General features: G+C 37.3%; 1 protein-coding gene across 2 annotated transcripts; it reads left to right on the top strand.

Annotated features, from left to right (window-relative positions):
- The first annotated feature begins 1212 nt into the window (after window positions 1–1212).
- Window positions 1213–17475, top strand: fzd3a (frizzled class receptor 3a). Of its 2 annotated transcripts, none has more exons than XM_084092101.1 (7): window positions 1213–1550; window positions 2661–3078; window positions 9641–9837; window positions 9911–10928; window positions 13798–13946; window positions 15025–15252; window positions 15981–17475. In XM_084092101.1, exons 2-7 carry the CDS (start codon window positions 2884–2886, stop codon window positions 16231–16233), a joined length of 2040 nt encoding a protein of 679 aa, XP_083948227.1. In that variant the 5' UTR covers window positions 1213–1550; window positions 2661–2883; the 3' UTR covers window positions 16234–17475. The 2 variants fall into 2 exon arrangements, with proteins under 2 accessions (XP_083948227.1, XP_083948226.1); XM_084092100.1 differs by having other exon boundaries at window positions 1248–1550; window positions 15028–15252.
- The last annotated feature ends 209 nt before the right edge of the window (window positions 17476–17684 follow it).

Genomic DNA, 17684 nt, shown 5'->3' with positions numbered 1-17684 from the left:
TATCATCTGAAAAATATTGCAAGAATTAGATGCTTTGTTTCCAGACAAGACTTAGAGAAACTTGTGCATGCTTTCATCACCAGCAGGGTGGATTATTGTAATGGACTCCTCACTGGCCTTCCCAAAAAGACCATAAGACAGTTGCAGCTCATACAGAACGCTGCCGCCAGGATTCTGAGCAGAACCAGAAAATATGAACATATCACACCAGTCCTCAGGTCTTTACACTGGCTCCCAGTTAGATTTAGGATTGATTTTAAAGTATTATTAATGGTAGGCCCTATATAAATCATTAAATGGCCTAGGACCTCAATACATTGCAGATATGCTCACGGAATATGAACCCAACAGATCACTCAGATCATTAGGATCATATCAGCTAGAAATACCAAGGGTTCACTCTTAGCATTGCGAGTCCGCTTTTAGCTATTATGCCAGCCGCAGCTGGAACCAGCTTCCAGAGGAGATCAGATGTGCTCCTACAGTAGTCACATTCAAATCCAGACTCAAAACACATCTGTTTAGCTGTGCATTTACTGAATGAGCAGTGTGCCGCTGTTCGTCCGACTGTTTGTACTGTACTATATTTTATTTTATTTTTCTAAACTGTTTTAATTATTCTTATTTCTTTTTATTATTTTAATTCCTTCTATGTAAAGCACTTTGAATTGCCATTGTGTATGAAATGTGCTATATAAATAAACTTGCCTTGCCTATTGTATTGTATGCATAATGTGTAATTCTTGCATTTGTACAAAATGTATGTTGCTTGGATAAAAAAAAAAAGATGAAAAAAAGGATTTGGCTGATGGGAAGAAAATAAATTATTAGCCAAATAGCAAAAAATGTTACAAATAAATTGTGAATATTTTATAGCATAGGCCTATATACTGAATTAATTTTAGTATTGTTTAATGTAAATGCAAATAAAATGTAGATTGGAAATTAATTTGTTTTATTAGCAGAATCGTGACTGCAACAAACTATTTGAAATGCATGAACGTACTATCAGCATTATTGTTACTCCAAAAACGCAGATAAACAAACCGTTTAGAACGTAATATATCACGCCGCGACCACGCGATGACGTAATCACACAATGACGTAAAAGAATCAATGACACGTTCTGAACCGATTCTTCTAAACGAATTGCTCAAAAGAACCGATTCGCGAAAATGAATCGAACTTCCCACTACCAAACACACGCCCATCATTCCGGGCATCCACAAATCAGCAGCGCCAACTTCATTTCATTATAGTGCGGAGAGACGCTCCCCGCTCCCAACAGCTCCAGGCCATTGCAACGATGATATCCGTGGATAAACCCAAGTCATTCTCTTTTTACCTGCTGAACGTGTTTTTTTCATGCTCAATCCAGTGACGTAAGTTCTAATATGCTTTTATATTGAGTGAGAGCAATATTCGTCGCGCGTCATCGACAAATGCGCGCGCCCGTATAAATCCGAAAAAACCTGCAGAAAGACACACAGGGCTCGTATTGTTAGAGACGCGGAGTGGGGTCCCTCACGTGAATGGTTTCAACTCGAGAGGTAAGAAGGACTTTTTTTTATCATAATCGAAATTAATTTGGCACAGGAACATGTTTTAGTAAAAAATAAGAATAATACACCTCAAGAGTAACGTTACACCAGACACATTTTGAAGGGAGTTTCATTATAGCGAAGCTGCAACACGGTTCCCAATGGACAGGGTTATTGAAGAAATGGGCTATCTGTTGTTCGCTTTTATTTTCATTTTTGATGAAAAAACGACAGCAATAATGTTAAGAATGTTTCGTTTTTAAAAAAAAAAAAATAATAATAATAATCATAAAATCATTTTAGCACAGGTCACTTGTGATAGTAAAATCCTGGTTGGTAGCCTATAAGGTTTTGTGTGTGTGTGTGTGTGTGTGTTTGCAATGAGCGTTAAATGCGTTGAATTAAATTGAAATTAAATTAGTATAGGCTACTAGAGGTGTCAGGCACAAACCAGCATCAAGAACATAATTAAAATAATTCAGCATTGTGTGTGTGTGTGTGTGTGTGTGTGTGTGTGTGTGTGTGAACCGTTTAGACGCAGTGTCTATTCCTGTGAGCATCACTTTGTGCTCTATGTTGATAATTTTCTTTTGAAATCAACTATCTCCCCTTTTTTATAACTACACTATATATATATATCCTAAAACTACATCAACAATAGTTTAACAGTTTTAAAGTTATTACATTACAGTTAATTGTATAATATTGCAATAAAATTTAAATTTTATATAAACAGTTTTTTATTTTATTTTATTTTATTTATTTATTGTTATTAATGGCTGCATTTAGAGTTGAAATAGATCATGGAACATAATTCAGTTCTGAACAGGTTAATACTGTGTTCTATCCTATTGTTCCTGAGGTTATAATGTTCTCATTTCATTTACACTGAACACATAGTTACATTGAAGTTTCCCCTTGGTAAGCATCTTTTATTTGCTGCCACTATAATATGGCAGTGCTTTTGATCATGCATTGTTCGCTTTGAAACAATTTCCCACGCCTTGAGAGATCTCCAGAAGATTTTTCATGTTTGACTAAAGTGTCACCGCATTCATGAATAATTCATGTTAGCCTGTTCATTTCAAAATGTGACATTTGTTGCTCTTTCTCACACAGATGAAAATGTACCTCCGATAAATGCATGGCAACCTCAGTCATACCCACACCGGATTATGGACATGCACTGAAAAATAAATGGATCTGTCACAGCAAAATGGAGAAGCATATCCGTGCGATTTCAGTCTCGTGTCATCCAACAGATAATTAACGAAGGAATGACGGAGCTCAGATTTTCTTGATATAATCGTCCTTTGCCAGTCCCAGCGCAGACGGACATGCCATGGATCTCCTTTGGGTTCTATACTCCATGCTGACTGTATGTATGGCCATCAATTTGGAAGCTCCTGGCAGCCATAGCATGTTTACCTGTGAGCCTATCACATTAAGGATGTGCCAGGGCCTTTCCTACAATACCACCTTCATGCCAAACCTTCTGAATCACTATGACCAGCAGACCGCTGCTCTCGCCATGGAGGTAAACCACATGACACAGGCTGACTGTTTAAACAATGTCATCAAATTGCACTACATTAAACTACACTTTATCAGAAAACCCCTAAAGGGTGTATATTAGTACCTAAATGGTAACATAAAAGTACTTTTTGAAAGGGTACCGCCCCAGTGACGGCTTTTGTACCTTTTTTTTCTGAGAGTGTTGGACTAGTTCGAATCATCATGCTCTAATAACTGCGTGACCTCAACGGCAGTCATATAGATGTGGGTTGTGCTTATACATGTATGCATTCATATATAAATCTTTCCTGAATAGTGAGGAAAATAGTGAGAGCAGAGAAATAATTAAAAACTTTTTTGAGTCATGAAAATATGCAGGGAAACCCTTTGCCATGAATCTCTTTAATATGCTGTTTATCTTTATTTTCCCTGCACGAAACAACGAATGCTAACTGCGAATGTTTAAGTGCATTGCTTCAAAACGTATGTTCTAACAGCGCCAAAGATTTGTCGTTTTCGATTTGACCCAGTTCTTTCTTGTGCCCTGCAGATAATTCAGATCACATTACAGAAACGTTTAAAGGGAAATTAATCTTTAATCTGTCCTACGGGGCTGTTTGCTGTGTCTTTTTTTCGTGCTGTTTTAAACAATTTTTCTAGTCCTCTTTTGCATGTGGCCGTGGCAAAATAAGCATCTTATAAGTATTTATATAACAAGGTTGCTTTACAACGGCTTGCTAGTTGATGTTATGGGCAGTTAATGGTGCTTGGACGTGTTGTTTATTTTGATTGCTCTATAATCTTTGTATCTGCGGCCATAACGCCTGGATTGATTCAAGCCGATGGTTAATCCTCTTTACCGGGCCGCAGTTTTCAGCTGAGCCAAACTGAGAACAGCTGCATTAGCTTGTTACAGTGGCCAAGAGTATCTGTTGGACACACACAGCGCTGTAAATGTTATCTAAAACCTGCTGTCCTCAGTCACAAGGTTTTAACTTATTCACTCCGGTCCTTCCTCAGTATAACAGAGGGATGGGACAGAAAATGAAAAAGAAGAAGAAAGATAAGGAAAAATGAATGGATGGAGTTGAGCCGAGGCAACCCATCTGCTCTTCCTCATGTACATTTGTGTGGAAATGTGGAGTTATATAACCTTTTGCACTGTAGCCAGCGCAAACACACAGAAAGCGATGATACTTTTTAAACCCACTGTTGCACAAAGGATTATATTCAAAAGCATTTGAATGATAATCACAATTCACATGTGACACTGTGCATAATATATTTTCCAAGCACTATGTAAAAAAAAATATATATATATATATATTTTTATTATTTATATTTTATATATTTAAAAATATTTTAAGATTTTTTTGTATTGTTATTTTATAATTACTTCAGAAAATATTTTATTTGTTTGGATTGCAAGAATGAAAGGATTTTGTTCTTTAAATTAACATAAAATTAAATAACTTATTAGTTCAGAACGTTTTTGGCATGACTTCTGCATTTGAGGATGTAAAATTAACAGAAAAAGAAAACCCGCTGGAATGAATGGGATAGTTCACCCTAAAATGAAAATTCTGTCATTTCCTCAACCTGAAGTTGTTCCAAACCTGTCTGAGTTGAGCTGCTGAACACTGAACAGAATGTTGGTAACCAAACAGTTGATGGGCCCTATTGACTTGAAAAAATACTATGGAAGTCAATGGGGCTCGTCAACTGTTTGGTTACCGACATTCTTCAAAATATCTTCTTTTGTGTTCAGCAGAAGAAAGAAATACAGGTTTTTAACAACTTGAGGTTGAGTAAATGATGACAGAATTTACATTTTTGGGTGAACTATACCTTTTAAGTTTTCTGAATATCCAGGAATTGGTTAATGAGTAGCTTTTACTAAAAAAAATTTTTACAAACAGGTGATGATAATAGCTAATCAACTAATCTCGAGTTGAAGGAAACCAGACTAAATCTTTCATTTCATCAGCCGCCAACCAATTATTTCTTTCTGGCTTCATAAGGAGCAGATTAATCGTCCTTGCTTTCCGATTCAAAACCACTGTAGGACAGTGGCAACATCTTGCTCTGAACTCTGGGTAACCTCATTTGTGAAGTGGGACAGTTGCCTACAGGGATGGTTTCTGGGATTGTTGTTGTGTGCAGTAATAGCAGGAAGGTTCAGGGAGGACTTGAACTGATCATGCAAAGAAAATGCTGGGTAAAACTAATAATATTCAGCATTCCAGGTGCAGCAGTGATTGATATAGTTTGACATCTAGTTAATATAAACTTCCTCCCCCATTTGTCAGACATGCAAAGATACCTTGACCTTGTCCTCGTGTTGTTTTTACCATGTTGTGATCATTAAGGGCTTCCTGCAGTTGTAATGCAATCTGGCAACTCAAACCCAAATTATATCAGCTATACATTGCTTGGAAATTCTTTATTTTTTATAGATATTTATGAGGTGAGATGACTTAGGAATTTGAAGTTATCTGAACATCACTCACATTTTCCTCAGAGATGTCATATCTAAGACTGGTGACAGAAGCAAAAACATGTACAATTATATTGTTTTGCATATAGTAAAGGGTTCAACATGATTGTTCATTCTGTAAACGAGGAAAATATATGTTAGGCTGTATCCTTTATGCACATTTATTAATGCATAAGCATTAGGACAATCTTTATTGGAATGGCAGGGTTGACCATTATTCCCCATCCATATCTCCGTCTTTGTCCTCTTTCCTCTTTTCTCTGTGTGTTTCTCTCCACTCCCTCCTCTCTTCTCCTCATCCCTCCCCCCACGCAAGGTACTGCGGTTGCTGGGGAAACGGATCCCAATTGTATTGCAACAAAAGAGCAGGCTTTCTCTCTCAGGAGGTGGTCGTCACTCGCACTCTGACCTCTCTCCATTACACCCCTCCCTTAAACCGGCCGTTTATGCATCGCTGGTTACCATGGTAGTGCTGTTGAATTCACTGCCTTAAATAGTGACCGGTAGAAAAGGGAAAACCAGTCAGAAGGGAATATGAGAATTTATATACAATTAAAATAATAATTGGTAATCTCGCTATGAGGACGAGACCTAATCTTCCTTATCGATGAGCAAGTGGAGGTTCACAGAGAAAGGCATTGCACTCTGGATTTATGGGTAGAGGGAGGAACAAGTGTATTTACTTGTGAATGGACACATTTTAAAATGGTCAGGTTAGGTGACTTCTAGATTTCTTCTGTTTGCCTTCTTGTTTTACTCAGATCTAAGAATAAGTCAGTTAAAGACACATTATATCAGCCAGTATTTCAGATTCTTTATTTTATTTACCCAGCAAGCAATTTTGCGTTTAAAAGACGTCTAATAGCCGTCCAAACACAGCCCAGACATCTAGGCTAAAGTAAGGCAAAGTTTGGGCTGTCAGTGAAAATTTAATAGACGTCTAAACCATAGCCAAAAATAGACCAATCATCAATTAGATAACAAAGAAATGAAATGAGTGAAGAAATGAAATCAAACACCTTGTAATCACTGTTTACTTTGCTTACATGATGGAATATCATACATATCGCAAGTTATTTTGGCAAAAACGACATGTAACCAAATTCAAGGTTATTTTGTCTAGAAGTGTGTTACTCATAGCCGGACTATATCGGGTCTATAGATAACCTAGATGGTGAAATGACGGCTATTGCTTGCTGGGATATTGTCATTGTCATCACCACTTAATCTTTTACTTTTTTCAAATGTTTTTATAATATTATTGCAGTACTTTAATTCATGCTTAGAATTTAAAATGATTGCTTTTATTGTTAGTGTATTTCCTTTTATTTATTTGTATATGTTTTAATATTGCCCATTTTTAACATAAAAATAATTTAAAAAATGGCTGTATCCCTAATTGTTACACAAGTGTGTCTTGGAGTGCTAAAAGAATTTAGGGCTTAAAAAGTCCCTTTCAAAAATAGAGAAAGCTATTTGAATTGAATTGAGGAGGGTATAAATTAAATGCATTTGAATTGAGGGTATAAATGAGTCCTTCATTAGAGGCAAACCGTAAAAACACACAGCAGCTCCAAACATGCAGCTGCATTGAACGTCAACTTGCTAATCTGCGTTTCCGACAATAGTGATGCTCCAAATATGTAAAACGCACAGATCCAGCCATTTTACAAAAGACCTGACCATGTTGCTTCTGAGGATTATGGTTTCAAATCTCTGGTTATATGGCATGCCTCCACATCTCCCATACAGGTTATATAACATCAGCTGTATGAACCATCATGTGTAATGCTTTGAATCACATGCTCTCTGCCCAAAGAAGCAACCATCATTGTGCCTCTTCTGCTTTCTGCGTGTGTGTGTACATATCCCTAAATAACTTTCCGCAAGGCCCTTAAGAAACACAAAAGCACTGGAATAGGCATTAATGTGTAGAAAGTGTATGTTTGCCCTCAGGATAACAGTGGGCAAGATGCACACATTTGAGTTCCTCAGATCATACCATCGCATGTAATGTGGAGTGACAGCAATGATGAGATAATGTGTTTCACCAGATCAGCAAATAATAGCACTTGCTTTATTTTTATCTTGCCTAAAAGCTAGAGTATGTCCACTCAATTGAGCTCAGAATGGTGTAAGACATGTCATAAAACCTTTTGTACCCGATTACAGCCGCAGATGCCAGTAATGGTAAATCAAGGAGCGTGAAGTTCACATTTTCTTAAAAATAAAAGTCAATCACATTAAGGTTTTATGTCAGCTTTACTTATTGTCCACAAAATATTTAAATGATCTTTGTACACAAAAGTTCGTTTGACCAGCACATTTTTGGAAGCTACGTGATGAAAACAAGCATTTTTTTTTTTACGCGGGCTCTTTCTCGTGTCATGTTGGTGGCACATCTCAATGGTATATGCTGCGTTAAATATGGATTAGGTGCGTGGAAATGATTGCTGGATTTAGATGCTTTGTGTCAAAATGGGCAAGCATAATATCCATCCTAATCCCTTTTTACAGACATTTTGGGTGGTAGCCTAGTGTGCTGGCTGTGACTGAAGGCTTTCATTATGGATATGTATTATACATTCACTACATCATAAATGTGTTGGACTGTTGCAATAGACTGTTTTTTTTTTTATCTGTTTTTTTTTTTGCAATAGTGAATAATGGTAACGCTGTTGTTAGTGATAGCTTGGGTGATTTTCTCCACATTAAGTGAAAAATCAGTGGTTTATAAAGATAATGAAAGTCATCATGGCATGTAATTTGTAAAAAATAGCATTTTTAATTGCCAAAAATGTTTAAATAATAATAATGTAAATTATAATGTAATAATGTAATTATATAATTTATTATAGCATTTTAATAGCCAACCCCTAGGAGCTATATTATTATTATTGTAATTATTTTTTTTTGTTATTTATTTTTGTTTGTTGTTGTTGGTGTTTTGTTATTTATATATATATATATATATATATATATATATATATATATATATATATATATATATATAGTAAGTGGGTAAATTGTTAGCATTTTTAACAACCAAACACTAGAAGTTATATTTCTGTATATTATAATTATATACATTATTATAGGATTTTTAATAACCAACCCCTAATAGCAATATTATTATTATTTTTTATAGTAATTAATTGTTTTTTATATGCATCTTTTTGAATAGAAATGATGTATTTCTTCTTACCATTAGTAATTGCAGAAAAATGAAATGTATAGCACTGTAAATGTAAAGCCTGTTCATGTTGGCTGTGAATGATTATAAGTTTTGGTCCTTTTTTTCAACACAAGGGGTGTCAGAACCCCCACCCTTCCATCACAAAAGCCCTTACTCTGCAGGGGTGGAGGCATTATTGTCTCTCTGTCTGGTCCTGGGTGGAGTCTTTCTCCTTCTCCCCTGTGGGATTTGCATATTTATGTCCGGCCCCGAAGCTGGTACTACTCCCAGAATGCCTCATGGTGTAAGTGGGCCTCAGCAATAAACAGCATGTCTCCCCGCCCCAAACAAAGGCCTCCTCAGAGAGATGAGGGAAGTATGTTACTGTGCTAGAACTACAGATCAAATTTTATTCTCATTTAACATAAGGGTGACTAAGTGACTGTTCGGTGTGGGTCATAGACGTGGTCTGGTGGATATTGCGCGGTTGAGTGGTTAAGATTCTCCAAATGATTTCAAGATGACTGGAAATGCTTTGTCAGTTACAGTAGTTAAGTGATTAGGTTTGTTTTTAGCAGTTATTAGATGGAGGCCAATAAAATACCAGCATGTATTTTGTTCAGTGTTTATTTTTAGCATTAAAACTACGGTTGAGACTATGCATCAAGACAAACAGTTTTGCAACTGTCAGTGCTTGGCTTTTATATGGAATTTTATTGGGACGTTTGATCACCCTATTTAACATATTGGACATGGGTCACGCAGGATAAAAAACAATAGTTTTATCAAGAAACCATGAAACCCAAAATTAGAGTTTTGTTTATTTATTTATAAATATGTAAATAAAATAAAAAAATATTATTAAGTATTATTATTATTAACTTTCCATATTTTTCTTGTCTGTCCATACAGCCCTTTCATCCTATGGTGAACTTGGAGTGCTCTACTGAAATACGCCCATTCCTGTGTGCCCTTTACGCACCCGTGTGCACAGAGTACGGCCGTGTGACCCTGCCATGTCGGCACCTGTGCCAGCGTGCCAAGAGCGATTGCTACAAGCTCATGGACATGTTTGGGGTCAGCTGGCCGGATGAGATGGAGTGTAGCAGGTACAGAATCACTTTTATTAAGACATCTTTATGATATGATATCATATTCTGAAATGACACTCTTGTCTCTTAGGTTTCCAGAATGTGACGAGTCTTACCCCAGAGCGATAGACCTGCTCCCGCACAGTGACGGCACGGAGGAATCTCCCTCGCCGGTTCAGCGGGATTATGGCTTCTGGTGCCCACGAGAGCTGAAGATCGAGCCTGACATGGGCTACTCATTCATGGGCGTCCGCGACTGCTCACCTCCCTGCCCCAACATGTACTTCCGCAAAGATGAGCTCATTTTCGCACGCTATTTCATCGGCGTCATTTCCATTGTGTGCCTGTCGGCGACACTCTTCACCTTCCTGACCTTCCTCATTGATGTCGGGCGCTTCCGCTACCCCGAACGGCCCATCATCTTCTACGCGGTCTGCTACATGATGGTGTCCCTGGTCTTCTTTCTGGGCTTCCTGCTGGAGGACCGCGTGTCGTGCAACTCAGCGAGCCCGGGGCGTTTCCGCGCCTCCACCGTCACCCAGGGCTCCCACAACAAGGCCTGCACGCTGCTCTTCATGACACTCTACTTCTTCACCATGGCAGGAAGCGTTTGGTGGGTCATTCTCACCATCACCTGGTTCCTGGCGGCTGTTCCCAAATGGGGAAGTGAGGCCATCGAGAAGAAGGCTTTGCTGTTCCACGCGGTGGCCTGGGGCGTCCCGGGAGCCCTCACCATCACCCTCATGGCCATGAACAAAATCGAGGGTGACAGCATGAGCGGCGTTTGTTTCGTTGGGCTCTACGACCTCATGGCCTTGCGCTGGTTCCTCTTGGTGCCTCTCGCACTGGATGTGGTCGTAGGTGTGGTGCTGCTGTTAGCCGGTGTCGCGGCGCTAAATAGGGTCCGAATGGAAATCCCCCTAGAGAAGGAGAACCAGGACAAACTGGTGAAGTTCATGATCCGGATCGCCGTGTTTTCTGTCCTGTATCTGGTGCCACTGCTGACTGTCATTGGATGCTATCTGTACGAGCAGAGCCACAGATCCGTGTGGGAGACCACCTGGGTACAGGAGCGCTGCAGAGAGTACCACATCCCCTGCCCCTTTCAGGTAACAATCACTTGTTTATGAAATACCTGCATTACCGTCTTCAAGGCTGCATTTATTTAAACAAAAATACAGTAAAAACAGTAATATTGTGAAATATTATTACAATTTAAAATAACGGTTTTCTATTTCAATACATTTTAAAATGTAACGTATTCCTGTGATGATAAAGCTGAATTTTTAGCAGCCATTACTCCAGTCTTCAGTGTCACATGATCCTTCAGAAATCATTCTAATATGCTGATTTAGTGCTCCAAAAAAATGTATTATTATTATCAATCTTGAAAATAAAATTTAGTGGCAGCTGTGAGACTTTTTTCAGGATTCTTTGATGAATAAAAAGCTCAAAAGAACCGTATTTATTTGAAATATACGTTTTTTGTAACAAAGTAAAGGCCTTTACTGTCAATTTTGATCAGTTGAATTCGTCCTTGCTGAAAAAACGATTAATTTCTTTAAAAACTAAAATTGCACTGACCCCAGACTTTTTAACTGTACTGTATATACTGTATATTCATAGTTAAAAGCAAGTTAAAAGTCTTAAAGGGTTGAATATGCATTTATTCTGTATATAATTATTTGTATGTGAACTTTGTACAGAATTACTAGGAAAAAACAAGCATATTAAAAATTGACCTCAGGTGAATTTGTACTGCTGTGCTTGTTGTGAATAATTGAAGGCCTCCACACACAGGCTCCTGCCAACTCTGTCTTCACTCTATATTAGAAAATGTTTTAGTCTGTAAAATATTGACTGTTGTGACTAAGTGGTCACTTCCACTCATTTCTGGCCTTAAATGAAGCTCACATCAAGAGATACAATTCATCTGTAAATTTAAATTGAATTTAAATGGAAGTATTTAACATAAAAATATGACACAGTCTTTTCTTTATACAGTACAGGTCAAAAGCTTGGAAACATTACTATTTTTAATGTTTTTGAAACAAGTTTCTTCTGCTCATCAAGCCTGCATTTATTTGATCAAAAATACAGAAAAAAAGTAATATTGTGATGTATTATTACAATTTAAAATAATCGGTTTTCAATTTATTATACTTTAAATGATCATTTATTTCTGTGATGCAAAGCTGAATTTTCAGGATCATTACTCCAGTCTATCACATGATCCTTTAGAAATCATTCTAATATGATGATTCATTATCAAAGCTGGAAACAGTTCTGCTGCTTAATATTTTTTCATAACCTGTGATACTTTTTTAGGATACTTTGATGAATAAAAAGTAAAAAAAGAAGAAAAAAAAAGAAAAAAATTCTTTTGTAACAACAATATACACTACTGGTCAGTAATTTGGGGTCAGTCATTTTTTTTCTTTCTTTTTTTGAAATAAATCAATACTTTTATTCAGCAAGGATGTGTTAAATTGATAAAAAGTGATAGTAAAGAAGATTTATATTATTAGAAAATATTTTTTTATTTTGGATAAATGCAGTTCTTTTTAACCTTTTATTCATCAAATATATTAGGCAGCAGAACTGTTTCCAACACTCATAATAAATCAGAATATTAGAATGATTTCTAAAGGATCATGTGATAGACTGGATGTCACATGTGACACTGAAGACTGGAGCAATGATCCTGAAAATTCAGACTTGCATCACAGGAATAAATTATTTTTTAAAGTATATTCAAATAGAAAACTATTATTTTAAGTTGTAATAATATTTCACAATATTACTGTTTGTTTTCTGTATTTTTGATCAAATAAACGCAGCCTTGATAAGCATTAGAGACTTCTTTCAAAAATATAATAAAATCTTTTGACCTGTACTGTATGTCTAGAAAAAATGCCCTCATAATAGCTTTTGACACTGGGTTCATCAGACATTTACAGCTGCATATCTCAGTTGATCATACAGCCACAGCTGCACTGAATATATCTCATGTCTAACATGATGCAAACCAACTGAAGCAGAACTGAAAACCAAAAGACTGTCATGGAAAGTTTCAGCTTCACCAAAATCTCAGTAATAATGTTTATCCGTGTGTGTGTGTATGCCTGAGGCAGCGTGCGATTGTGGGATTGTTTTTAATGAGAGAGAAAGAGAAAAGGACTGTCATGTGTCATGTTATATCTGTAACAGTACTTCATGAAGTGTATTGCTATAAATAGCAGATTTCTAGTTGCACTGCAGTGATGTCATCATATAGTGGCCACACAAAGTATTTGGACACACTAAAAATGTATAAATCTTACAATTATATTGCATTATATAACAAAATACCAAACCAGATGGGATATTTTAAAGAAAGAAAGCACAAGCCGCTATATAAGCAAACAACATTTGTTAGGTTTCATTTGATTAAACTATAAAAAAATATTGTTCAAAATAAAGACAAAAGTATTGTTACATTTAGTCAAAATAGTGAAATGTCTAGATCTAGAATCATTTTTTAAGATATTTGTTATGCAATGAAATTAATTTTTAAGTATGGCTTAAATTGACTGTATCATTAGGTGTTTTCCTATGACTTTAAATGAGATATAAATATGTAACAGTGATGTATATGAATGTAAAGCAGAGCAGAAGACATGCTCCATCCAGAGCACAAAGAGAGAGAGAGTATGTGTGTATTAGATAAAGAGGAGGACAGACATTTGTGTTGGCTGTAGTTGTGTTTATGCCTTTGGCAATTGTGCAGTGAGCTGAGATAAAGCACTTCCCATCCACACAATCGCACACGCACAACCCAGGGCTAAACTGACATCCAGAAATACACTCACGCACACACTGCATGAGGTTATGACCAAACACCGAGATCCGCAAGGGAAGAATGTTCTGATCACAAATCAAGTCTCTTCTGTTCTTATGTTGCATACTAAGCAAATGTGTGAAAATGAATCTTCACAGGTGGAACAGACAAGCAGGCCAGACATCGCCTTGTTCCTCATCAAGTACCTGATGATGCTGGTGGTGGGCATCCCCTCCGTGTTTTGGGTCGGCAGTAAAAAGACCTGCTTCGAGTGGGCCAGTTTCTTCAACGGGCATCGCAAAAAAGAGTGAGTCTCATGAAATGCTTGGCAGATTTCTAACATTATTGTTTAGGCCTATAGTGTAATGCACATATTTTGTGTGAGCTAAAGGCCATGGGTTTGATTTCCAAGAAACACAAACTGATAATGGCCTAAAAAATCATTTTATATATAGAGCTGTAATTTGTTTATGGATTTATTTATTTAGTCTAAATACACTACCGTTCAAATGTTTGGTCAGAAAGATTTTTTTCTTTTGGAATGCATTAAATTGATCAAAAGTGACAGTAAAGACATTTCATAATGTTAAAAAAAGATTTCTATTTCAAATAAATCCTGCTCTTTTGAACTTTCTATTCATCAAAGGATCCTGAACAAAACATGTTATGGTTCCCACAAAAATATTAACTGTGTACAAGATTGAGAATAATAAGAAATGTTTATTGAGCAGCAAATCAGCATATTAGAATAATTTCTGAAGGATCATGAGGATCATGCTGAGATCTGGAGTAATGATGCTGAAAATTCAGCTTTATCATAACAAGATTTTTTTTTATACATTTACATTTTAATTACATATTCAAATAGAAAGATTATAATATAGAATTACAATATTTATTGTAATTTAAAATTACAATATTTTAAATTGTAATAATATTTCACAATATTAATGTTTTTACTGTATTTTTGATCAAATAAATGGAGGCAATGAGCATGAACAATTGAGTATCATGGTACGGATATATTGTGCATCTGTCATATGCTTCAATGTAAAGTCAATGGAAGACAAAAACAGCCACAGGAAGTAATTCAGTCAGTATACAATTTGATACATTTCTTCCATTTGTGTATGCAATACGGATATTTAATGAAGGACAGGAAGTAGCTAGAGGAAATAGTTCAGTAAGTGTGTACTGTCTCATAGGGTTTAGTGTTAAGGCTTGCTCTCTACACACCCCTGTCCCTTATATCAGGGCATTAACCTCCTCACCCTCCCCTTGTCCCACTCCCCCCCCCTCCCTCATTCATTTCCCCTCCACCTTCCCCCTCTCTCTTCCTTCACTCCTCTGTCACTCGCTCCCTTCTTTGCCGCCCCCCCCCTCAGCAGAGCAGTGCACGAGAGCAGGCAGGTGCTGCAGGAGCCCGACTTCACCCAGCTCCTCCTCCGGGACGCCAACACTCCAGTGGTGAGGAAGTCTAGAGGCACGTCCACGCAGGGCACCTCCACTCACGCCTCCTCCACACACCTGGCCATGCTGGACGAGCCACCCAGCGCCAGCACCAGCCGCGCCAGCAGCTTCCACGGCAGCCTGCACCGCTCACGAGACGGAAGGTGACGCATTCACACTCATATCATCATGAATCTGAGGACTTTTTATCACATTTTGCGAATCTGTTGAATTCCAATTAGTCACTGTTTGTTAAAAAGACTTGCAAGAAATGAGTAATGCATAGAAACACAAATAATGAGCACAATGGTGATGCATTGTACTATATAAAATATTAAAGTCACAAAGAAACAAAGGTAGCAACAGATCTTTTCTTTTGCATTATAATGTACATCTGAGTGTAACGGATTATCGAGAAAAAAATAAATAAATCAGGGCAGAGAGTTGGTTGAGGCATCAGTTGTTGATTGTATTTTGGGATGGGGGCGCTGCACTCAAAAATGAATGCAAGCTCGCAGTCGATTGTGGAGGAGCGGAGTATAATGATTGGAGAAATCCAGCATACATCACCATTTTCATCTGAAGATTGAGTTATGATATTTTGATTAAACTTTACAAGATCTTCTTTTTTTTTTAAAACGAAACACTACTATGGGATCAATATCTTTGGTGAGCATAAGAGACTTATTTCAAAATATCATGGATGAATCATTGAAAAAAGGACCTATACAAATAGATGGAGTGAATTTTCTACTTCTACTAAACCTACTAAATTCAGCAACTGTCCCATGATAATAGAGCCCCCATTGGGCACAGCTGGATGAAACCTACAGCTGCCTTCCAGATCAAAGATCTAAGCATCACTGAACCTCATTCTGTTTCCCATATTCAGGTACACAGCTTGCAGTTATCGTGGTGTGGAGGAACGTGTCCCTCAGGGAAGCACCCTGCGCCTTAATGATCCGCTCCAGCACTGCGCCCTCAACCGCCTCGACAGCCAATCACGGCACGGAAGCCTGCAGCGCCTGGAGAGCCAATCACGGCACAGCAGCATGCGGGACCTCAGCATCACTGCGCAGGCCATCCAAAGCAGCCCTGGCAACGGCATTCACCGCGTCGTAGAGGAGGACGCGACCAAGGCCTGAACTTTAACGTGCCGACCAAACGAGTAAAGAGAACATGGACTCTTCTGGTGAAAACTCCTCACGATGGATCGCACAAATATGAGAGCATTCAAACTACAAAGTGCGACTATGTGCGTTCCCTGGGAATTGAACCCACAACCTTGCCGTTGTTAGCGCCTTGCGCTGCTAGTTGAGAACGAATGGAACGAAATGAACTATTAAATAAGATCAGTTGATCAGGATGCCAAACACTTGTGCAAAAATGACATACACTACCGTTAAAAAGTTTTGCGGTCAGTAAGTTTTTTTTTTTATTCTTAAAGAAATTAAAGCTTTTATTCAGCACAGATGCATTAAATTGATCAAAAGAGACCGTAAAGACATTTATAATGTCACAAAAGATTTCTATTTCAAATAAATGCGGTTCTTTTGAACTTTCTACGCGTCAAAGAATCCTGAAAATGTTTCTTTAGAACCAAATCAGCATATTAGAATGATTTCTGAAGGATCATGTGACATTGAAAAATTCAGAATAATTTGAAGAATAAATTACATTTTAAAACAATCTCAACATTTCTATTTACTGTATTTTTGATCAAATAAAAGCAGTCTCTGTGAGAATTAGAGACTTCTTTCAAAATCATTAGAAAACCTTACAGACCAAACTGAACGGTAGTGTATGTATGCTCTGTTAGCTTTTCTCAAGTAAAATCTGTGTGGAACCTTTCGGTTCCTACATAAACAGGGTCAAACGTAAGGGCTTTTGATGCATCATCATTCTGTGATGTGTTGAGGCGCTTGCTGTTTTATACTTCCATGATTTGAGCATTCTGATTTGTTTCACTACAGATGCAGTTTTGAATGTTTCTTCCCATTTTTTGTTGCACTTTTGACCTTTTTGTAGAACGGAACTAGTGATGGATACTGAAATCCTGCACATTTGGGTCGAATTTCAAAGGACAGTTCACCCAAAAATGAAAATTCTGTTGTCATTTTACTCACCCTTTTGACTTTATTTCCCCGTGGAAGACAAAAGGAAAAGTAAAGCAGAACGTCCAAGCTTCTCTTTTCCATACAGTGATAGTAAATCGTGACCAGTGGTTGTAAAAGCCCCATAAAAAACATAAACGACCCAAGTGCATTACATTGCAAGTCGTCTTATATTTGTGGGAGGGGCATTACTTCTCATGTTTCCTTTAGCTGAGGAAACTGACAACATTTTCATTTTTGTGTGAAATATCCCTTTAAGTGTGAAGAGCTGAATTTAAAGAAAAAAAAACAAAACATTTTACATCAGTCATTTTAGAATAGATATTGTAGGATTTTTTCAATTGGAAATTGGCATATACTTTACAACCAAGCTCTTCTCTGAGTTTTAGCACTGATAATTAGTCGAATTAGTCGCGTCATTTACCGAAAACTGTGAAAAGCTTTTTTTTTATAAACATGTTTTATGTGCATACGTACAAAAT

The sequence above is a fragment of the Abramis brama genome (assembly GCF_963993115.1).
Source record: "Abramis brama genome assembly, chromosome: 18".
Lineage (NCBI taxonomy): Eukaryota > Metazoa > Chordata > Actinopteri > Cypriniformes > Leuciscidae > Abramis > Abramis brama.
The sequence above is the reverse complement of the archived record's forward strand: the minus strand, read 5'-3'. Positions and strand labels throughout refer to the sequence as shown.